Raw genomic sequence first — 24,063 nt, forward strand, 5'->3', positions numbered from 1 at the left:
CATAATGGAGTCGCGATCTACTCAGACTGCTCGGGGACGGTCCACACGATGATTCTCGTTTAAATTTATGTTAAGCACCTATTTGGTCGGTGTTTTGCGATATTCTTGTGAGTACGGAACACACGTTTTATGCTGACATTACAATTTTGATTTTCTTTCATTTTTGGGAGAAATGAATCCAGGTTGATACCTAAGTGAGAAACCATTTGTGCTTACCAAAAACCTTCTCAAACATACAAATTATTTAGTAAAGGGGGACATAAAAATGAATTATAGCTGGCTTTTAGGTCCGGATTATAGCACTTTAGTGTACCTACGTGAATTAGAGGTGACAAGAAATTCGAAGTAAATATCCTTTTGATCTACCCACATATAAAATTTCTCAAGTTTATCGTATAATTTATAAATAACTAACGCAATATAATAGCGCACTTTGTATGGACGTCAGGCTGCAGAGGTGGGAGCAAAGTAATTGCATAAATAGGAGAAAAAGCCAGGCTATAAAACAGGTACATTACGCTGCCTCTGTTGCATTAAACGTTCTACCAACGCATTCGAATTCTACCACGAAAGCGGTACGGACCACGGACAGATTTGTACAAATAGATATTTAAAATAGGTAACTGATACCAAGTGCTTTGATGTTTTGAGAAAATCATGTGACGTCACAATACAAACGGATGCAAAATCGTAGAGCCTCGTAGCACATTCGTAGATCTTATCTTAGTCATTAGTTCCTATAACAGTGTCAGTGGATAAAAATTAAAATGTCAATCTGATACATATTTTTATATAAATTATTATTGAGAATTAATAAATATAAAATTATGTTTATTTCTTAAATTAAAGATAAATTTTATCTTAGCGAACAACAAATCTTCTTGCGAAATTTAAAAATAGCAGTGATGATATTCAAACTAGGTTGTCATCTTGAATAATTATGACTATTTAAATTATCAGATCAATATTATCATACTACGTGCACAGGGACAGACAGGTGTGTCACGCACGTTAGCTTTTTAAATATCAGTCTTTAATTAAATTCAGTGATTCTATTTAATATGTAAATAGAGTTTATAATAAATAAAAACACTGATAACCCAAAACTACTAATTGGATTAAAGCCTACAATAAAAAGTTCCGTGACGTAGTACCTCAGGTGATCTGTATCGACGATGTGCTAACAAACGTTGTTTTGGTTTGCACTAACAACCAAAAATAAACATATTTTCAGTAAAATAGAAATAGTTTTAGAATTTTTAGCTCTCCGGTATTTCAGGTAGTCAGCATGACGTCGAAGTAAGTTAATTTTAAACGAATAATTTACTAAACAAGCGAGTCATTACATGCAAACGCCTACGAACACCTCACTAACCCATTTTTTAGTAAGTCTATCAACAAATGTGGTGTGGAGAGATAATAAGCTATTTAATTCTACATTAATTATTTCTTATTTTGGGCTGCAATAAAACAGAAGTTGGTATTAGAATAATATTGTATTATCGGAGTTGGTATTTAGAGCAGCTCCAAGCAATTTACTATTGCCGCTCGCAGTTTTACATGTAGCTAACGTCTGACTATCCCGTGGCATACCGAGACGGTAGGTCATGTCTGTGATGACTACTAAGATAATACAGCTGCATAGATCTCACTAATAGACAGTGATTAATCCCCTTCAATAAATTAATGATTAAGGATATTTAAAATTAAAACATTCTAATACCTTATCAGATCTAAATGCAGATCTCAATCACCGGTTTATCGGACCACTAATTGCTAAGCTAATACGATTAGAGAGCTAAGCCTTCACATTAATACATCTGGTATCCTTGGTAGCGAATATGTAATGTTAATCGCAGGACAATACTGTCTTCCTGATATAATTAATCTGCAAGTTCCTCTTGAGAATTAAATGAATGAATTGGATACATTATGCATGCATCGGGTATATTTGCAATTGAGACCACACGACAACTTGTTAATGTAGCGGCTAGCCAGTAATGGCGTAGCTTAGCAACCTATTTGAAAGCACCTGTGCTCTATTCAAATCACTAAATGCCTTTGGTGAACAGATGGCTTTATACCGCTTGTCGTAACCGATGGGAATAATTAGCTGAGCCTACTTGATGACACTCGGTGACTTTGTAGAAGAATTTGTTCATTTGAATATCGTGATACGACAGTTCATCGACAGGGTGTAAATGTATAACTATGGATAGATATAGAGCGTAATACATTCAAGGTATATATACATACAATTTAGCAATAGCATTGCTTAGTGATATATTAGGTAACTTTTTGGATTTTTCACTTTCTATACTTAAGCTTTTCCAAAGAAGGCGCGTATCGTTTTTAATTCTACCTGACTAATACACAATTTGTCTAACCAAATCTGTGTTCATAATCTGTTCTATTTTGTTCGGTGCCTCCACATTATTTATAACAAGTAATGGCCAGTCGACAGACTTACAGTTATTATACAACGTGTAACGTAAATATTACGCTATTTGAGGGTGATTTCAAAGAGAGCCGCACGTGAAATTCGGCCGAAGTATTGAAAAGTAATAAACATTTGAGTTCCAGCGACCTCGGTGGTACTTTGAACTAAAAATTAGGAGGTACCGCTTTTGTTCCAGTTACTATTATGGGAACGATAACGAGTGCCCGTGAATCTTTTTTGATACTAACTGTTAATAATTTCCCAGTCGAAAAGATTGCTGCGGCAAAAGGTTTCAATTAGTGCTGCATTCGTCTAAAAACTCATAACTTTTCGAGTGCAGACTAGTTATTGAAAAAAACCCTTGCTTTTAATATAAGAAACATAAATATTTGTCTAGTTTCTACAAAGTGGATTTCAGTTCTATCAGATATGACTGTGGCAATTTGTCTTGCAGACATTTATTCTAAATCTAGATACAAATGGTTTTAGATAACTCAGCTTAGCAGAATAAACTTTAATAAATACAAGTATCATTCACCACCATTAAAGTACCTGACATATTTAAATTAATCCTAAGCATCGGATTATGTCACAGTAGGTTCATTCATAAAACAAATCATTAATTTACTTGATGAATGTGATGACAAAAAGTCTAATTGTATAATCTGTGGGACTGTTAGCCCGTCACAATAGTACCAGGAGTTGGTTACACGGCATAGAGTCACGAACACGACCAAGTCTGCAAACGAAGGATTAGGAACTTTACAGTGGTAGGAATAAGGTTTTCTATTGATTGAGGTTGATAGGGCCTCTATGTACATCTTAGTTGCTAAGTTCTCAGCAATAGCGACGGGCGGTGCGCCTGAGTTTCCTTCGCAACCATGGGCTATACAAATTAGGAATCCATAATGTTTGGTGTTAAAACGTTTGATAAGTTTACAGGTTTGTGCAAATATTGGCCTCTAATATTGATTATGTCTGCGAGCTTACATGCTAATAAGTTGCCTGACTTCTTTGATGGAAAAATATTATGTTTATATTTCCAAATGATTTCCTCGAATAGCTTTGCAGTCACGAATGAAGGATTTTAAAGCAGTTATGAGCTTAAAGGTTTGCATTAATATTTATGGAGTTAATAGCTATCTATCTTATCTCAAATCAAAATGTGTTTAATAAGGAACGAATAATAAAACTCCGTTGCTGATTAAGAATTGGCCTCGATGGCAGACTTTTGTAAAAACTAAAGGGAATAAATATGTACCCACGTACTCTGTTGTTGTTAGCGTATTCCTGTGTTACAATGTTGCTGTATGTATGACCAGTTGACCACTGTTATTAAACGTATAAAATATTTAATAGGTTCTCGTGTTATCTTTTACAAGAAGGTCTCGCACGTGTAGATATTCTTTATTGTTTATGGTATCTACGAGTCTGAGATCTGTGGTACATTACATATAAATTAAAAATATAGGTAGTGCAGAGACGAAAATAATTTTGCTATTTATGAAAATATTCTGAGAATGAACTAATAAGCCCTATTTTCCTACATGTAAAAATCAAAACACGACCTTTACATATAGCACAGCTTAGAGCGCGAGCATACTATAAACTTTTAGTCGGCCTATAGTTCATTTGGGCTGGTAAATCAGAACGGAATTAATGGAAGTACACAAGTAGGTAACAATAATGAGGTATTTTTTCAGTATCACACCGATTGAAACTTTGATTGAATTTACGATTTTCTAAAAAGAAAACAGTCGGCGGACTAAAAGTTTCTCGAGTGCACGCGCTCTTAGAGTAACTGTAAGTATATTTGTGTCCTCCGAGCAGCGAGTACCGAGAGGTTATTATGTAGAAAAGCAATTAACATTGACTGCATCTGCGCCACGTGCTCATGCAAATGCGTTTCAGAACAAAGAGCCGTAAAATAAACGCATACAATAATTACGACAATGCTTTTTGATCTTATTATGAACGAACATGCTTCATACACAGTTAGTACTCAATCATTATATTACCACTACGTATTAGATAATCTTAATTAGTGGTTTGAACTTGGATTTGTTCAAGTTCCGTTTTGTGTTCCTAATCAGTCGTTATGTTCGGTTTTTATTGTAAATGAATTGTGAATCACTGCATTCCTTTCCTTGCCTTAGACAATATGAACGTGAATGCGTTTTGTAGCGTGCTTACAAAGAAATTACATAAACCTAAGTATTGTCGTTCTCTGAGAAAGTAAGATAAGTTAAATATTGTGCAGCTATCGCGTAATATATTCTTGTTTAAATAGAATTCTTTTTAGTTTGAACAATTACGAAATCGTTTTTGGCAAAGACCTATTTTATTCACATGATTTTGGTATTTTGTTGAATGTTGCCGTTACCTGATGAAATAATCTTAGGTATATACCTACATATAGGTATTGTTAAACGCTGACGTTCACAAAGGATAAACTATGGGGGTCGCGTTATTGCAGACGCACTGCAATAACGCCACGAACATTAAAAACCACATAAAGTAAAACCAATCTCAGAGATGGACGTCTCAAGCTATATCCCAGTACACACAATACCACACTATAATGTATTTCTACATTTCCATATAAGCATAGCAACCACATAAAAGATAATAATAAAAATAAATAAAACCAAGTGCCAATAAAACCCCAAATACATTCGTAGCATATTAAAACTGTAAAAAGACACAAACAAGGAGAGAATAAGGAAAAATATACAGAGAAACCTCTTCCGTATCAAAACAAGGAGTACAATCAACCATAACGTCACTTGTTCCCATTTATCGTACCTACTATATTTTTTTACCAATAAAAATAATTCGCCTTTACTTGATACCACCATCCGGTCATTAACTACCCAATATTAATTAAGCTAGTGTGTAATTGGTAGAACAAAGTGATAAAAATAAATTCATTATTGTGGTCTTTATGCAACATTGTTGTTTCCTCATAAAATATTGTACATGTGTAATGTAAGTAGAATTTATTTGCTATTGTCAATGTGGCAATCCTAGACTTACGTAATTTATGTAGCAGCCCTCAGTAAATTGTTAAGGAATGCTTATTGAATTGAACATCCGTGATGGATGCTGACACAAATGTGAATACTGAGACATAATTACTTGGTACTTTATTGTTACATTATACCAGGCATTACCGTAATGTGCTGCAGCGTTTTAAACAGAAGTTTGATACATAAACAACTTTAATTCGAATTGAATCGAGGCATAAATAAGATATCGGTTCCGTAACTCAACTAATTACGTGGAATTAAACGAATAGAGGCCTTATAATTGAGGTATGGTCAAATTCTTCCTCATATGCTAGAATGTGTACATCTACTCAATTAAAGTTATTTAGGTGATCTGTGATTTTATGTACGGGTCTACTTTATTTATATACTACGTAGATAGTTAACAAGACCTCTTCAGCCATGTAAAGTTACCATCCTAATTCCGGCGTTTTTTTCCAGCGTTCACTGTAAACTCTCATGGAATGCATTGCAGATGCTCTGATATTTGAATCCGTAAACAAATTCGCCATCACATTAAACAGTCTGCGTACTCGTATATCTAAAAATCTTTCTTATTAATTTCTAGAACGGCTTCGTGGAGTGTCGAAGCGGCGTGGACGAGTGCGGGCAGATGGATGACTGTGCGGTCGTGATGCCTCGCGAGGGGTGCTGTGCGAAGTGCAAGGGCTGCTGGTACAACGGCACGGAGCACGCATCTCATACGGAGTGGAACGAGGAGAACAAAGTCCTGAGGTGTGAGGCTGGAGTCATCACGATAACGAAGCCGGAGTGCTATGTGCCCTGTGAAAGGCCCAAACATCAAAGGCACACGCATTATAATTGTCCTGTTTGTGATGGTGAGTTCATTTTTTTTGTTGTTATAGCTTTTTTGATAGTAAATGCAGGTAGCTAAAAGATATTTTAAGTTATGAAGGAATATTTTAAGTTATGTTATCAAAACTTTAGACTGTCGGAACAATATAATAAATTATCCAGATGCTCGGGGGACATAGACATCTTTCATAATAAATTAAATAAATTTAAGGTGTTAATATTGAAACACCTAAAAGTGTAAGTGTCGACGTACACCCGTTAAACTTTTATATATTTTTTTGTCACTGAAATTTCTCTTTTTTTTTTTCTTTTATATAATAATTATAATTTAATATTTTGCAATTTACTGTTATTTTGTTTTAAATTCTATATTTGATCTCATTTACTTTACTTTGTGTTTTTGTATAATTCAAATTTACTTTAAATGTCTAATTCAAGTGTGTATAATTTAATTTTAATTGGAATTTAGTTTAATTGTCGTGTTTTTTATTTCATTGCATTGTTTTGTTTTGTTTTATTTTATTCTAATTTGTTTGTACTATAATTCTAATTTTAATTGATGTTTTTTATAATAATGTCGTATTGTTTTTTTATTATTATTATAAATTAATGCATGCTGTGATTTCCTATAATTAAGGAAACACAAGAAAAGATAATTATAATTGTTAAAACTTGTCTGTAATGTGTATTCCTTGTTGGAAATCCAAAAAAACAAAAACAAAAACAAAACAAAAACAAACCTATCTGTAAAATCATCGTCGTACCTATGCTTAGTTTTGAAGGAAAATCCAATCCATATTAATGAAAAAAGATCCTGTCATTGTCTTCTTAAGAAGACATTAAGTTTCTGACCCCCATGAAGAAATGAACAATTTAAAAAACGATAATGACTCCAAACAATTTACCAGGCATTTCACGCCAACTGTTCCCACCACAATTGTCGAGTATCTCTACGTTATTCATCTCACATAATGTGAGAGCGGAGGGGGCGCGGGCGCGGGCCTGCGCTGGCGCAGCCGTGTCTCGCAGCGCTGCGCCCACCCAGACGCGCGCGCCGCAAAAACAACCACCATAATCCCACACAAAAACAAACACACGCCGCCACGCGAACTTAATAAAACCATAACGGCAGGCAATTTACCTGTGCTTCCAAACCTTAACAAGTTTATTAAATTCCATAACAAATAATAGTAATTTACAAGATGACGACTCGATATCGCTTTTGAATATCGCCGACACATTCCAAACTATCGTTTTATTGCCTGTGTTTATATTTTATTAATTACCCGCCAGTCGCTAAGCGGGGAGATCAAGGGATCATCGGACGTTGCACTACGCTTCGGAAATAGAAGAATTAATAAGGTGTTTAGCGTTCCACCTGCAGATGCTCAGTGATTCTTCATAGTTTATTCAGTAACATTGTGGCGACTATTCGCCCACACACTGCACGATGTTATCCGACATCGGAACACATAACACATGTAACGTGACATAGCAACGTGATAGACAATGGACAACTCTGCCATAACTCCAATCCCGTTTCTCGCTCCATACCTAGTCAGAGATGACTATTACAACAACAGAATAATTTAGTCATCTACTCAATGTAATTTAATATATCACATATTGAAGGTTACATGATACAATACAAGAAAAAAAAACTTGTTATACAATTATTTGCTATTCAACAACCCGCCTATAAAAGGCTTGCGATGCGGTATGTACACAGAGGTGGCGCCAAAGAGTAATTACTCTGTACGTGGATGCTGAATAAATAACAAAAGCATTTAAAGTCTGCTATAAAATCACAGATGAACCGCGAAGTTGTCTTACAAAGAACTGATCGTTGAAGTTTTACTGTTAATGAAAATGGAAACCAATTTTCAATATACTTTTGTAATGAAGGGGTCGGAATTATTTTGAAATTGTTTTCTGCTCGCGGACCACCCGAGACGTGCGTTTCGCGAAGTCGTTTCCTCTATCGGATGCCTACTCTATAACTAGAGACAAAGAAATTGACAACGAAATAAGGTCTTATTATAGTCGACGGGGGTTCGTTAAAATTATATTTGTGGTGGTCTGCGAGTCTCCCACGGCGCGGCGTTGCGTCTCTATTATTGTCCATAAATCAAAAAGTTAACAACCTACTTAAAAGGTTGGGGCGGGTTGGTTTTTGTGCGGTGGTCAAAGCGGCCGACGTGGCCGTGCTGCCCGAACCACGACGTGTGCCCTCTGTTTGTTTGTTTTACGATCCCAACACTGCATTAGATTTTTTTACTTGTTAATTCTTCACGATTCTTTTCTTATCAACATGATTTTTTTGGAGCTTAAGTGAAATGTGACGATTAGTTCAGGTAGTACAACTAATTGAAGCTTTAAAGCCCAGTGGATCGTTTTCGGTGTTTAAGCAATTCTCTGCTAAAACACCTAACGCAGAAAGCTTTGTAAGTACACGAAATAACCTAATCTAAATTCAAGAGACATGTTGAAAACCGCGTGTTATTAGGTATGCCTACGACAGAAACCTGAGAAATTGAAATAATTAGCTTGTGATGTACAGTCGTTGCGTGATGTGACTTTGTAAGACATAGTTTATGATCAGATTATGTTTTAAACCGAAATTCAGAGGAATATATCTTAGCTAAGTGTTTGGGCGTGTCTGCTTAAAGATCTCGCTTAGAGTTTATAAGCAGTTGCCTGTTTGAAAACAATTTATTGTTTTAAACCTTTCTTTTTGTTTCTCTTTCTTTAATTGTCTGGCTGGCTCTGAGACCGGATAGCTTGCAGTTGGTATATTCGAACAGCTATATTTAAAGGAAAAGTTAAATAGTAAGGTCAAGTCTTTTATGACAGTTAATAAAAAGAATCGTATGCAAGGAACCTTCATTACACAACCAAGCCTATTATCCAATCGCGCATGTGTTGGGGGCACACTGTATGACAAAGCACATCGCTCATATAAACGCGCACTAACGATGAATACTTAATTGTTTGCCTACAAAAGGACAGCCTACTTTGTGTAGTCGTCTCTAGTTTTACGACAGACACTTGACCGTTTTCATTGTCACAATTATATGCGGCGAAGCGGCGCGTGGTGGTCCGGCCAGCGCGCCTTGAATCCAATGTCCGTGACTGTTGAATGAATCGCATTCTAACATGAGAACAAAATAAATGTAAATATTGCATACACGGAGCTCTAAACGCTTTATCATTTTGAGTGTCTCGTCGAGCACTGTACAGTTTATCAATGCGGTACGTTCATACGGACAGAATAAACCGAGCTCAACACTGACTTAATATTCTTTTCCCATTGGAATCCCAAGTTTAATGGTTTATATTCTGTTCATATATTGTGTCTTATAATTGTATTCTGGTCAGAAATAGATGAATAGTGAATATGGCATGATGTTGTATCATAACAAACATCGCAGCTCGCAGGGTAATGAGCAGACATAGAAACACAATACTTAGCGAATTCTGTTGGATAGTTTGGAATGTGTTTAATCCGTTTGCGTCAGAAGTGGTGCGATGTGAGCAGGTCCGGGTGCGGGGTGTGTGCAGGTGGGCAGTGCGCAGGCGCAGGCGCAGCGGTGGGCGCGCCGTGTGCGGCCGTCCGCGCTACGTCATTCATTAGCCCCTGATTGATTCATCGTCTACCCGCATTAATTTATGGAGTTTGCGCTTTGTCGAAGTCTGTGCCGCCAGAGGCCTCATTCCCATTTAGCGAACAATGGCTCGGATTTTTGTTTTAAGCTTTTACTGCTAATCTAAAGAGTTTGTTTGCCCTAAAAGGAATCCCTTTTGTATTCATTTATTTGCTGAAGGATCAAAAGGGCGATTGACTTTTAGCGCAGCTATAAATTGATGGTAATGAGTTCGTGTATAAAATATTAAGGGAGTTTATACTTGATTGATGGTGTCCCTTAGCCTTGGAAAGTGGTTGATTTTATTTTGCAGTGGTTATAATTGTTGTTGTCAATGTTTCAGAGTGCGTGATAAATGGGCAGCGCGTATGGGAGGGTCGCGACGTGCGGATCCCCGAGGAGCCGTGCTTGTCGTGCCGGTGCCTGCACGGTGCGCTGTCGTGCGCGAAGCGTGCGTGCCCCGTGCTCCCGTGCACGCGGCTTCAGCAGTACACCCCGCCCGGCGAGTGCTGTCCTAAGTGCTTGCATCCCACCTCTGAGAAAATATTACCAAGTAAGTTAGCGTACTCATAAGATTAGAAGGCATTTATTGCCAATCCTAGTTTCTGACTTGTTAGAGTCAAAGAAATTTTGGTGGTTCATTTGCGATTCTCATTCGTGCTTACTGATAAAACAGGTGTAGAAGCACTTGTATCAATCATGATATAATTTGATATACCTAATCCTTTTACTTGAAACGTATTCGATTGGCCCAACATTTCCTAAAGAAAATCTTATGAATTCTACTAACATAAAAATCGTTTCAATTTCAGATTCAGGTAGCACAACGATGAAACCTTGTATTATTGGCAATAAGTATCATGTGCACGCATTGGACCGTCCGTTCCGTGTGGATCCGTGCACGGATTGCACGTGTTTGAACGGCACGGCGGTGTGCACCCGTCACACGTGTCCTGTGCTGACGTGCGGGGCCCGGGCCCTCCCCCCGCCGCCGGGCAAGTGCTGCCCCGAGTGCCCGCAGGTCGAAGAGGCGAAGGCTGCCTGTGTCATCGGCAGGAAAACTTACCAGGTTAGTTAAATTCTTACATAACGCCTATCATTGGAAATTATCATGAGATCGTTTTTTCGTGGTCTATTTATACATTTCTAAAGAAGTTACTGGCATTTGCAAAAGATCCTGTTAATCAACTCCGTTTAGAAAATCTTCGACAACATTTAAAATATCACCTAATTTACTTTTTCATGTATGGTTACAGGAAGGAGAAACATGGCAGCTGGATGCCTGCAAGTCGTGCGAGTGTCACGGAGGTGAGCCGCGATGTGCCATGGAGCGGTGTCCGATCCTCACCTGTCCACCGGACCAGACACTCCGTCAACTGCCTGGACAATGCTGTCAAAAGTGTGTTGATATCGATGGAATCTGCACGGTCTTCGGAGATCCTCATTATAAAACTTTTGATGGAAAGTTCTACAGCTTTCAAGGGTCATGCAAATATCAATTGGCTTCAGATTGTGTCAATGGCACGTTCTCGATCAGAATATCGAATGATGCCAGGAATACATCTCACTCGTCGTGGACTCGAACAGCAACACTTAGAATAGGTGGCACTAAAATCAACATGGGAAAGAAGATGAGAATTAAAGTAAATGGCCATAGAGTTATGTTGCCACATAAAATAGAAGGAGTAGCAGATATAACCCGCAGTAACGGATCTGTTTTATTAAAGGCTGATATTGGTATACAATTACTATGGGACGGTGATGGTTTTCTCGAAGTAACAGTGTCTAGTGTGTATAAGGGAAAATTGTGCGGTCTCTGCGGCAATTTCAATTCAGTAGCTAGAGACGATATGAAAACTCGTGATGGTAGACTACTCAACGATACGTGGAGGTTTGGAGCATCATGGCGAGTAGGAGGGACGCGAGCGTGTACGCGGCGTCAAAAGCGGCCGGGCCCGAATATGTACCGTCAGTCAAAGATGATGAAAGCTCGACGGTTGTGTCGCGGGTTTAGGAGATATGAAGAGTTTACTGATTGTGGGACGAAGGTGAATCCCCAAAATTACCAAGAGGCTTGCGAGGTGGATGCGCGTAGCTGTTCGGGGACGCATTGTCACTGCGCGGCTTACCGTGCGTACGCCCGCGAGTGCGCGCGGGTGGGCGCGGAGCCGCGGAACTGGGCGCGCGTGGCGTGGTGCGAGGGCACGCCGCCGCCGTGGCTGACGCGGCGCCGCAAGGGCCCCGGCCGGGCGGCGGCGCGCAAGGACACCAGCATCCTGGACCCCAGCGCCGTGCAGAAGCCCAACAACAGCCGCTCGCGGCCACCGCCCCCTATACTGCACTAATGTATTTGTGGCGATGCTTCTACTAGTCAAAAGCCAGTGTGGCGACGTGAGGTAATTATAATTGTATTTCAATCATATCCCTTTACATCATTCAATTGAAATAGCAACAGATGATGATGTACTTAGACTGAAGTTTCAGGAAATTAATATATTTACAAACTACTGAATTCCAGAAGTAATTGCAACATTATGATATAATCAGTTTGTTTAATATTAAAATAGAAGATGTTGTGGAATGTCTTGCAATGTTGCAGTTGACGTCATGAATTAGTAACTAAGTTAATGTATTCGTTTACTAAAATCCATTTTGTTTTATTTCAGAGTATTATGAATATTTCGCAACTGGACTGTATGTGGGTTGCGTCTGAAAGACAGCAGCCAGCTTTAAAGGGAATGAAGATCTATCTACTTAAACAGTATTCATAAAACTATTTGTAGTTAAGTTAACAAGAATATTATAACTAAGACCACCTGTATAGCTCACTATTGCCTCGCCAGTTCCGACCAGCACCGTGTCGCTCATTCCTTACAACTACATATAACATGATCAGTTGGTTCGGACTACAGTTCGCTGAAGCTCTGTATGAAACAATAGAACTGATGCAAAGCTCGATATGTTCGTAAAGTAGTGCATTCTATTTGTTTGCTGGTTGTTAATATGTGATAGGCAAACACTATGTTTACATTTATGAAAAATAAATTTAGTAATTTATTGCATTGTAATACTAATCGTTTCTGTAAAATGTGATAATTAGCTTTGAATATTCAGGCAAGAGAGGGACGTTTGGTAAAACATAGTTCAAATTAAGATCTCATCTGTAGGTAGTTCTTTACGAAATCTTAGATAAATCTAGCTATCCGAAGCCAAGATGCTAAAGAGATTGTGAGAGATATGTATAGATGTACATACAAGCACATTATGCATAAACACTGTTACACTAAGGAATAGCTGTAATGTTTTAATCGAAGACTCTTTGTAAAGCTTAGTTGTTAAATACGTTACCAATGAATTTTAATATTTGACTTTGATGTATGTAAAAATAATTATTTAGCTGAGGAAATGTTAACTGTGTGTATTATGGTATTTATCACAATTCGTTCAGGCGAATGTGACATCGAATTTTAGTGTCTTATACGTGCTAAGTGCCATCAGAAGGCGGCTAAAGTCTACTAAATTGTGATAATGATATCTGTCAATGCCTCATCGTCTACTTATATATTACTGCATGTGCGAATATCCCTTGAAATTATGCGCTTAAAGATTGTATAGCGTTTAAATATATGCCATAGCGTTCTATATATAGGGTGCTTTATTGTTCGTTTGCAGAGAATAAGCTTTGTCTTGATTTCAGTCCCTTGCTACACGGACTTGGAATCGAGCCAAAAAAACATTCTACTAAAATCTGCTATAGTATATTATTTATTTAGAAGAACTGTTTGTAAAAAGCCGCTAAACTCTCTCTTCATTTTATTATATTGAGTTCACCAAGACTACAAATAACTATTACGTACTACTTATTTCGTATTATTAAGCAGGGTCTACGTTTTATGTAGGCTTTTAAGTTATTTAAGAGGTTTATTTGATATAATTAATTTCGTAAGTAAATTTTATGTTCAGTAAATATGTCCAATATTATTTAACGTACCTATTTGAATAATTTGAGTGAATCTTATTCATTTTATTTTAATTGAATATTGTAATGTTGTGGCTACATTATCGGAAAACTAATAATCTCAAACGACTCTGATATTTAGTTCAATAGTAATAATATGCAAATCGTCATATATTCAGCGTACTGAAAAAACAACCAGAGTTGTAGTCTCAATTTATCCCACCCAAATTTTCGCTAAGTCTTGTGATAGGTACTTTTTAACAAAGCATTAACCAAATTGGAGTGATTCGTCCTAAAATAAATAAACGACTGCCCATGCTACCAGAAAGCCGTACCTAAATTCACGCAAATTTATAGAATTTCTTAGACAATCCTCAAATTATGGGCTAAACATTTTTTTGTATGAATCCCACAAATGTAGCCACAGTATAAAAGTTGCATTTAATTAAAATATGGATTAAAATGTTTTTTTTTCTAAATGGTAGCAACAAAGGCCATAAGATAAAAATTGTCTATGTCAAAGAATGTGAGAATGTGGTATTTATAAATGTGTCATAAAATCGTGAATAATCCTCGTTATGTGCGTATATTTTATACATATATTGACCCAAGATAAATAATATTTTGAATGTTATTTAATTATTTGGCGATCCTGATTATATTGAAAACTATGAACAAAGAATTACGTAATAAATAATAATTATTATTGAAATGTGTTTTTATTTATTCAGGGCGCACTGATGTTTAGTTTCACAATTATAACTCTTAGAAGCGGAATGTTATCTCTAATGGTCCCATTACTTGTCTCTGGCTGACCGCCAAATATCTTAAAGTTTTATGTCATCAAAATTATCTAGGACAATTTGGCGTCCGCTTTAAAAACAGGGGAGTCATTATATTTATCTTGAATAGAAATCTTAAGAAATGAAATGATATCTCAACATTCCCGACACGAATATTATTTTAAGAATTAGTCGTTGTTACACCGCGTTGCGATCTAAATCCGTCGAGCGCGGTAATGTCGGTGGACTCATTCAAACATAGGTAATAGAATAAAAGATTTATTAATAAAGTAGATATAAACATTATACGCAATCACACACATCAATTAAACAAGAACAAAATATTATTTTGTACAATACATACATAATACTTTAATGATATTGACCAATGAAACAGATGATGTTTTCATTCCATCGCTATGAAGTGATCTCGTCCAATGTTCCCAAGACTCGAAAGTTGAAGTACCGAAATGTATTAGAGATTCCTTACATTAGATCATAATATAAATATATAAAAGTGTGTAGATGTACAAGTTTATTCTCCTGTCATCATCTCCATGAACTCTGAAACAATATAATTAATTTGCTAAAGTATGGCGTCAGACATCTTCACAAATAGGATGAACTATAGCTGCAGTTCGTATTAGTATTGGGACTAATTATTATGCGTTGTGCTCCATCTAAATAATGATTCGATTTGGCGCATGTCCACCCACGGCGGAGTCACATTATAGGTTTCTCATATAAAGAATCATTATTAATGGTCAGACATTTGGTGCATATGAACTCAACCACTCAGCCCATTAAGATAAATATAATTCAGTTCACAAATACCAAATGATTTCAAAATCATTTTGGGCCTGTTAAGTCGTAGGCGCCATTTTTCTTGCATGCTATTTCCTTCGTTATCCTCTGGGGTTTAAGGTTGATAATATTTTGTGTCTCACCATCGAAGTCCACGGTGCCGCTGCCGTCGGTATCGATCTCCTGGATGAGGCCGTCCAGCTCATCGTCTGTCAGCTGCTCGTCCAACTCACGAAGGATCTCGCGCAAGCTTGATGTGGGAATGTAACCGTTGCCTGCAAATGTAATAGATCATTAGCATCTTGTCCCCTACACATGTTCTAGAATATTCGGGAAGTGTAAACATATCTCAGGAATCTTCAAACAGTTAGGGACTTTTCAATCTTGGTTTTACAATGCTGAATGAAAATTGGCTAGCAGTCCTAAGCTTCATAGCAGTAAATTTTGACAATAGATTCCTCACCTTCCTTGTCGTATAATCTGAACGCTTCCCTGAGTTCCTTCTGCATGGCTTCCGCATCTTCCTCAACGATGAACTTGGCAGCCAGGGTCACGAACTCTCCGAACTCAAGACGGCCGGACTCTGGAATTAGCAATACATGCTATTTATACTTATTTGTCATGACTAGGTGAAAAAGCTCTACTAGAGGAAAGTTTTACAGAACAGAACAGTACAGGCACAGCACACTTAGACAAAATGTACGAGTAAATACTCTTAAAGCTGCAATAGTTACCATTACCGCACTAGTACATTTATATACATAGCACAGTAACAGAGTTCAGTTTGTAGTGACTCACAAATAGATTGCGCATGAGCAATAGTTTAAAAATAATTCGATAAGCTCCAAATATATTAATAGTCCATAAAGGGCTGGTAATGTAGAATAATGTTGTGATGGCACAGTTACGTTTATGACGGCTAATAAAGAAGTATACTCACTGTCAGCATCGACTTCCTCGATGAGCTCTTCAAGGATCTTCTTGTTGAAGGGCTGCCCCATCATCCGAAGGATGTCAGCGACGAAGTCGCAGGGGATACTGCCCGAGCGGTTGTGGTCGAAGCCATCGAACGCCTTGCGCAGGACTGCAACAAACAGATCTTGCTGTAACCATCCACCAGAACGTTACGTAACTGAACTACAAGTCAATCGGCCGCTCCGTCCTACCGTCGATATTTAGCGTATGCGACATGATGTCAATTGCACCTCAGATTAGGACTAGGCTCGGACCCTCTTTTTGTTCAAATTGCGTTTTGGAGACAAGAGAAATGCAGTGTTGCACTGGCAATAAAACTAGTTAAACTGATCGTTCGACTGGGCGGTTAGCGATGAGATTAGGACATAGGTTCAATGCACTGAGATGTGGTGCGAATAAGTTGTGCAATGCAGCTATTTCGGTGCAGCAGCGTGGTGCATCGGGGGACGCGGCGCGCGGCGTGGCGCATCGCTCGAATGTAGGGCGACATTAAATAACAAAAACAACACAACATGTCTGTCATAGTCGCCTTATCAAACGATACTATGGCCTTTTCCCTTAACACCGTCTTGAAATATTGAATCCTTCAAATATAATCATAAACAATCTTAATACCTACGTCATAAGCAATAAGAAGCTTATGATTGCTTGCGCTTACAGTTCCAGAAACATTCCTTAGCATAAATAATCTTAGATTAATAAGTTACAGTATATTATCGGATTATTTAATGTGCCACGTCAACGCGAAGAAGTCACTTGGTAATGAATCTTTCACCCATTCATGTTTATTTACTTTAGCTGTCCAGTTGCACAAACTACTTATCGCTTTACGCAAACTCGTATTGGCACAAGGTTTACGAGTGTGACCCTAAACTATATTTGATTCAAATGGGATAGTCTTGAAATTGATAACATATTATATTGCTTGGAAATAATGATATCCCCTAACTAAACGACTGTAATAAATTTTTCATCATAACTTTCTTGACTTTTAGTTTGATAGCTGTACAACGAACGTGCGTCATTGAATTTAATATAAATATATAAAATTCTCATGTAGCTCACTGAAATAAACTCTTTTAGTATTTTAATGACTTGCCTGAGTGATAAATAGTAGAAAGATTATTCATTCAGACTTTATATACGAAAATAAAGGATATATCCGTCACTTCAAAGGGTTTGGACAGGTCTATTGTTTTATAAACCTTTTTTATTCGTTTTTTATGTTTAATGGCAGATAGGTGGACTTTTGATCCTATTCGTGGTCTACAACTGCGTAAGCACCGTTGTTTTCGATATTCTTGTTATAGGGAACCCGGCACTGCAAGTTTGCTGTCGCATAACTGCATTTATACCCCAATAAGTACCGTACATACACGTTGTTCCTTAATAAACGTGATTGTTTTTTCAGCTTGATTTTCCAGGAAGCAGTGATTTTGAGCAGGTTGGCGGCTGCAACATTTTTCACTTCATTCCCAATTTATCAATAAATTACAACAGCTCGAACCAGTACACTTAAAGTTTTAACGTAATATCCGGTACAGCAGGCTAATAAATCTAAATCCGTTCCCGGTGGCACGTTTCAGCGGGTCTAGTTTCCTCAATTATTCAGGATGACGCGAGTCGCTTTGTGACAGGCGCAACTACCATCAAGGACAGAGCCAGCGATAAAAACTTTTTATAATCTCCTAATTATCCATGCATTTAAAAAAAAGTATTTACAACTTTCTTCAATGTTATCATCAACAGAGCGATAACGCAGCCCCATTTAACATTGTGCAGCTGTTCTATATTATTTTGGCAACAAAATAGTTTTAAAAACATGATTTTTATTTTTGCCGGAGTGTTAATTTTAATCGTCAAGACTTCTTGGCACTTGACTCAAAGTCCCATGAGTTTTATTGCGTTTTTTTCTAGATTTTAGCTGTTTATTAATTACCCGGTAACCACCCACAGCGCGGGATGGTTCGACTACGAAATCGCTAAAAACTAACACTGCTCCTAGTGCAATCTACTGCAAAGCATATTTTTTTATTCAGGTCACGAGTGAGGCAAGTTTTATGGCTTTATCAATTTGAGCTGTTCACCATATCATATTTCAGCATTCTACTCAAAATATGGTTCTGTCATGACCTAGTATAACATATTCTGCTACCATACTTTATTATGATGAAGTACGAGTCCCTAAAACCGCATAAGTCCGCTATCATGAATTATTGGCGACCAATATTTGCAGGGACAGCAATGAATCACAGTAACAAATTGCATATAACAGTATTTCGCGCATTTGGCTTGCAATGATCGCGTCCAGCGCTGGACTCGCGTGATTTACCTCCGTTGGCAGACTACATGGAACATAAACGATTTACATATACTTTATTGTGGACATCCAAACTCTGTGCAAACTCGAGTAGGTGTGACTACGACATTAATATTCTAAAATAACACAAAATATTAACGACATGTTATGAAAATTTAATTTCTTCTTTCCTGAGCTTATTTTTATAATCGTGGAAATGAGTTATCTCGGAAAATATATTTATATAACATGAATAATCTCGTGAAAAATAAGAACATTTATATTAAACTAAACTTATGTTGGCCTGTCAGACATAAAATTAAATAGTCCCTTACGTTAATCCCGACTTCAAAGCTCATAATTATATCAGGCATCAGGAATAGATAAACGTACTCACGAAAAATAAAATTACATGGAATGGGCGAGTTTTCTCTGAAATACTTGTACGCGTTTACGTCGAATAATGAAAACATGTTTTCCTCACTTCAGTATAAATTCAAACATAATTGCACGTACGTAAGTTAGAGAATTCGCATCGCTTTCATGTTGTATACGTTGTCATGTCAATGTAAGTAAACAAAGTAATGTTGTAGGAATCACAAACTATTGTAAACATTGGAAATAGCTGTAACCGTTTGAATACAGAAATAATTTTACCAATAAACATTAGCCAGTGGCACACAGCGAGTTTTCAATTAGTCATCATTCGAATTTAGAATCATAATATCGATAATAACGGTGCACAGTTATTTCGAAGTTCTGGGAAATTGGTTCCACGTTATTGGTTAAACAATGACGATAGCACGTTCTATCTGATTTCCACGGTACGTTGGCGGGCTTCCAAGCGTGTTGCCACGCCACCGCCGAAGGTGCCCGGAGACCAAACACCCAAGCCGATTTTATTAAACGCCCATAAACAACATTTTCTTGCACCGAATCCATGTAAATACTAGTAGATGCAGCTTTCATTGTGAACAATTCTGGCGCGCATTTTTTTTTAACTGATTCAATTTAGGCTCGATTTCTATAAGTAATATGATACCCTTTTCATACTACCTTTGTAAAACGGTATTTCCAATTACTAAGCTAAGCTCCACAAGAGCTTTTTGCTTGCGTTAAGAAGTTTTAATTTCGTTTTCGCCAGTTTATCCTACAAAACTGGTTGCAATAATAAAAATTGTTACGAATATTTCAAGACACGAACTAAATAGTAAAATCTTTTAACTTTCTAAGCATTTCTTTTTAATTTTCTTATATTTGTTAAATGATAAGCTCTACATTGTTAACAAAACCTCCTTTTGATTGTGTTTGTATTTTTTTTCATTAAACTATGAGTACCTAGTCTTCTAAATTCGAATTGCAAAATTTATTATTATTAATTTAATTTATGGCACTCGAACACTAAACACTGCGCTGATACATTTAATCATAATTCTGTTTACATCAAACGAAATACGTTCACACTTGTATCGAGAAACTAATCTTACTAATTAATTGAAGCAATATTTTATAATATCTCAGAGTGCAATAGTTACAGAACTTTGGGCTGGGTCGACCAAATTATTCATTTATCCTCCTTACATTATTCCGAAAGTTTGTGACGATAAATATGGAAGTTAGAGGGGTGTAACTTGGGGATTGGCGCAAAGATTTCAATGACTATGTTTCGGTATAGTTTATTAGATTTTTTGTATAGTGAGATGATTTCGGAGAATTCAATGAGACCAGTAGGCGGATTTGAGAAAACTCTCACACTAGGCCTGGCAGGTGATAATCAGAGCAGGCCATAAGATAAACGAAAAGAAGAGCGGAAAAAAGATACTTTCTTGAGAATAAAATGTTCAAATCTTTGAAGAAGTTCAGAAGTCGTCGTGGGTGTGTCATTTATTTTCCTTATGCACATTTCGAGTCGAGAGAGCAGTATATGATGTGCATGTTAAAACAAAACGTGAATTGTGGAATTCACGATGTAATTTGGGGCATCATTGTAACAGTTTTCCTCATAATTATTTTGATTCAGTTTCAGAGAGAACAACGCCTACACTCGTAATGTAACTAATTCCTGTTGCCGGATAAAAAATCTGCTAAGTAAAATAATGTAGGGTAATGTTAGGCTGTCCCATTTTACATGGTTGGTAACTTTTAGTTTATCAAGTTTTGTTTAAAACGTAATTTATCTATGCAGTTGGAGAAATATTGCTAAGAAGTGCAATGTTGCATTATACACGATGCATTTGACATGGCTGGCACACTCACAACAGGACATAGTCGTTAATATCATCATAAACATCTGACTAATAATGAGCTGTCTGATGCATATCATTCACGAAATTAAATAAATCTAATTGCGCTCTGCTTTACATATGAGAGGTGCCTTTCAACACATTACGAAGCTTTTATAAGAACTTTTTCAAACTATTTTCGTCATCCTAATTAAGCCCACATGCGAAATTTAAATCATTAATTTCTTTCGCGGCGCACGAGTCCCCTTTTATTAACTTCACCCTCCATTGTAATATTGGCGCTTCGCCAATACCAAGCTTGCGTTTTTCCATCATTTATGTAAACATTATAACGTTTACATTTTCATGTTTTATTTTAAAACGTAATTTATTTGAGGGCTCGGATCAAAAATAAATGTTAGCAATAGGTTTGCTAAGGTCGGTGAACTTACCGGCGATCTGTTCTGGGGGGAGCTCATCAGCCTGAAATTGAAATGAAAATATGATTTAAATAAAACTCAAGGAATATTAGCAGTCCCAGCTACAGGTATCGGGTTGCCGGGTAACTGTGTTGAGGAGGTCAGTAAGGTAGTAGCTCCATGTAAAACACTTGTACGCATGTGCAAATGGTTAAAGTGGATGCCCAATGGGTATTTCGGGGTCCCAAAATGGTTGTGAAAAGTCCAGGCAGATGATCATAAAGTAATATCAAATGCAAATTAAAAACATATACCTATTGAATTTCACTAAGTATTAATGGGGAAACATAGTTGTCACTGTTTTATCACAGTCTCAAGTTATTTCTTTTCTCTGAAAGCTTCAAGAATGTTTAGTCGGCTTTATTTATGTTGGCAGATGTAAATAAAAATATTTTTGTTGGAAGTAATGTGCACGAAAATATTTATTAAAACACACAAGTTTCTATGCAGAGGCGATAGACACAATTTTCCGTGGGATTGCGTTACTAAAGCATAATAAATTTATTTTATGTGCAATTGAAACTGAAATAGACTTGTTGGACTTGCGCGTATGCTACTAAATTTATTCTTAACGGACTTAAATACTTAAAACTTTATGACGCTTTACATTATATTGAGTACATATATTTTATTTAGAATATAAATGGGTTAAAGACCATTTGTTCCAGTTATTCGTAAACACTGGGTGGTAACGTTAATGTTTTCTGCTGAAAATATGTTTTCAAGATGTCGAACTATTGAAAAGTGAACGTTACCAAATATTTTGAATATTATGCATTCCGCTATATTTTTGAAATATAAGTTAGGCCAGATTACATTCCGTTTTTTTTGTATGTATATTGTATAATTTGTATAAAATAATTTTGACACATTCAATCAATGAGATGGTCTCTGAATACCCTCACTTATTATCTTATTCCGATATGTTTGGTCTGAAAATATATCTTATACAAAAGATAAAACGAAATGCTTTTAAACAAGTAAAACATATGAATTAGCTTTAAATATAAACAAGAATATGCGCAGAAAAAAAAGAAGGAAAGCATGTGAATGTGTAATTAATTAGATACACGCTACGTTAGGCATTTGCGAACAAGAAAATCTTATTGTGTTGAAAGCTTTCTTAAAATAAATTGCGAGGTCTGCATATTTTAATGGTTTTTCTACTTTGTAGAGCTCGTTAGTCTAAGTCACAAGAGCTTTGTATCAAAGCACTGGCTACGCATTTCAGCATAAATGATTCAAGCATTATAAAATTGTTTTCTGTAAATTCTAACTGTCATAAGTTGACAGCTGTAGTGTTAAGTGTCGTGTTATAGTCGCAGAGAGATTTAACTGTTACTTAGAAATAACAAAATAACCGACAAGTTAGTTGTCACTTCCGCGACGGCTGTCAGTCAAGCACGAAATTCGGCTGGCAACGAACACCGCGACACCACCTGTTAGCGTCCACTCAACACCTATCACCATTTGTTTTCTTCTCAAATATCCCATCATATATTTCATTTTCAATAATTAGTAACATGCCTAAGCCACATAATTTTAATTTAATTTTTTAATTCTTTTAAAGTTAATAGTTTTATTTCCATATTCTGGAGAGACCTACCCAGTCTTCAGTATCCAGAACCATGTTTGATGTCACTAGTTAACACTATGAGACGCACAACACGACTGCCCGCTAGTCTGATGTTTCCAGCGTTCAGGGTTATTTCTGCTGCCCCACGAGTTAGGCTGGCCTTTCTGATACTTTCATATATACCGGGCGTCGCAAGCGGCGCGGGCGCGGGGGTCGGGGGCGAGGGACGCTCCGGCGGCCCCTTTGGCCCCCGAGTCCTCCCCGGCTTCCTGCGCTTGCGCCGACCAATGGCGTGAGCCTCAAACGGCAGGATGCTAAAGTATTTTTAGTAGAAACGTGGTTATGAAAAACGTAAACAAGCGGTGCGTGCGATGCTAAAGCGTGTAATGTGCCGCCCGCCCCCCGTAACCTCGCCGCCCGCCCGAACGACCCCGCTACTGCCGTATCATAAATGCGAATAATTAGGTATAATTTTAAAGCCGTTTGTCGTGTGTAGGCAGTTTATTATTATGGTATTAGGAAATTGCAGTTTTTCTTTAATCGACACAGTCGTTATTAATTATTTTAGTATCTAATAATTTTTATTTACTTGGATATAGCATGTTATAATTATTATCAACCTACGCTACAGAATATTAGAATTTAGAATTTTCCCGATTTTTCTCAATTTTATATTATAACCTGGACATTACAAGATCAATTAAATTTCAATTTCATGATGTAAGCTAAGTAGTTTTGTGATTTATTCAGCTAGTGCGAATAAGCCACGGTCGGATGGGCTGCTAATTGAGCAAGTGAGTAATTATGTGTATGATCCAATCAGCCCACGCGCGTCAACTACGGCTTATTTTACTAGGTGGCGTCAATCATTAGGGCGCACCGTCACACCGCGCACCATTTACTTTCGCTCCATTAGAACATGAGACGAGGACTTAGAGAGAACAGCTATGACGTCATCACACATTTTCCTTCATTTTACTACAGGATTACCTCAGCTCTGTTTGATTTACGACAAATGTAA

At 37.1% G+C, this 24,063-nt stretch overlaps 2 protein-coding genes across 3 annotated transcripts in view; one reads left to right on the forward strand and one right to left on the reverse strand.

The window, feature by feature from the left end:
• The window catches only part of LOC110375668 (BMP-binding endothelial regulator protein), a 44,216-nt gene extending 29,599 nt beyond the window's left edge, over window positions 1-14,617 (forward strand). The window contains exons 4-8 of the mRNA XM_021333878.3: window positions 6,056-6,326; window positions 10,291-10,500; window positions 10,760-11,016; window positions 11,204-12,343; window positions 12,614-14,617. Coding sequence (XP_021189553.1) covers window positions 6,056-6,326; window positions 10,291-10,500; window positions 10,760-11,016; window positions 11,204-12,292 — 1,827 coding nt within the window. The 3' untranslated portion in view covers window positions 12,293-12,343; window positions 12,614-14,617. The remainder of the gene's footprint in view (window positions 1-6,055; window positions 6,327-10,290; window positions 10,501-10,759; window positions 11,017-11,203; window positions 12,344-12,613) is intronic.
• Window positions 14,618-14,950: 333 nt separating this feature from the next.
• LOC110375669 (troponin C, isoallergen Bla g 6.0301) lies at window positions 14,951-23,214 on the reverse strand. 2 transcript variants are annotated; one of them, XM_021333879.3, is made up of 6 exons: window positions 23,073-23,214; window positions 21,440-21,470; window positions 16,432-16,575; window positions 15,955-16,074; window positions 15,635-15,766; window positions 14,951-15,251 (listed from the first exon to the last, which is right to left on the reverse strand). In XM_021333879.3, exons 1-6 carry the CDS (start codon window positions 23,094-23,096, stop codon window positions 15,223-15,225), a joined length of 480 nt encoding a protein of 159 aa, XP_021189554.1. In that variant the 5' UTR covers window positions 23,097-23,214; the 3' UTR covers window positions 14,951-15,222. The 2 variants fall into 2 exon arrangements, with proteins under 2 accessions (XP_021189554.1, XP_021189556.1); XM_021333881.3 differs by lacking the exons at window positions 21,440-21,470; window positions 23,073-23,214 and adding an exon at window positions 16,658-16,697.
• Between the last annotated feature and the right edge of the window lie 849 nt (window positions 23,215-24,063).

The sequence above is a fragment of the Helicoverpa armigera genome, chromosome 9, assembly GCF_030705265.1.
Source record: "Helicoverpa armigera isolate CAAS_96S chromosome 9, ASM3070526v1, whole genome shotgun sequence".
Taxonomy (NCBI): domain Eukaryota; kingdom Metazoa; phylum Arthropoda; class Insecta; order Lepidoptera; family Noctuidae; genus Helicoverpa; species Helicoverpa armigera.

Coding starts and splice junctions, on each gene's coding strand:
- LOC110375669 (XM_021333879.3), bottom strand. CDS start 23,096: ATGGTTCTGGATACTGAAGACTGG. Junction 15,767..15,954: donor CAGATTATACGACAAGGAAG/GTGAGGAATCTA, acceptor TTACATTTGCAG/GCAACGGTTACATTCCCACA. Junction 15,252..15,634: donor CGGCACCGTGGACTTCGATG/GTGAGACACAAA, acceptor ATATTGTTTCAG/AGTTCATGGAGATGATGACA.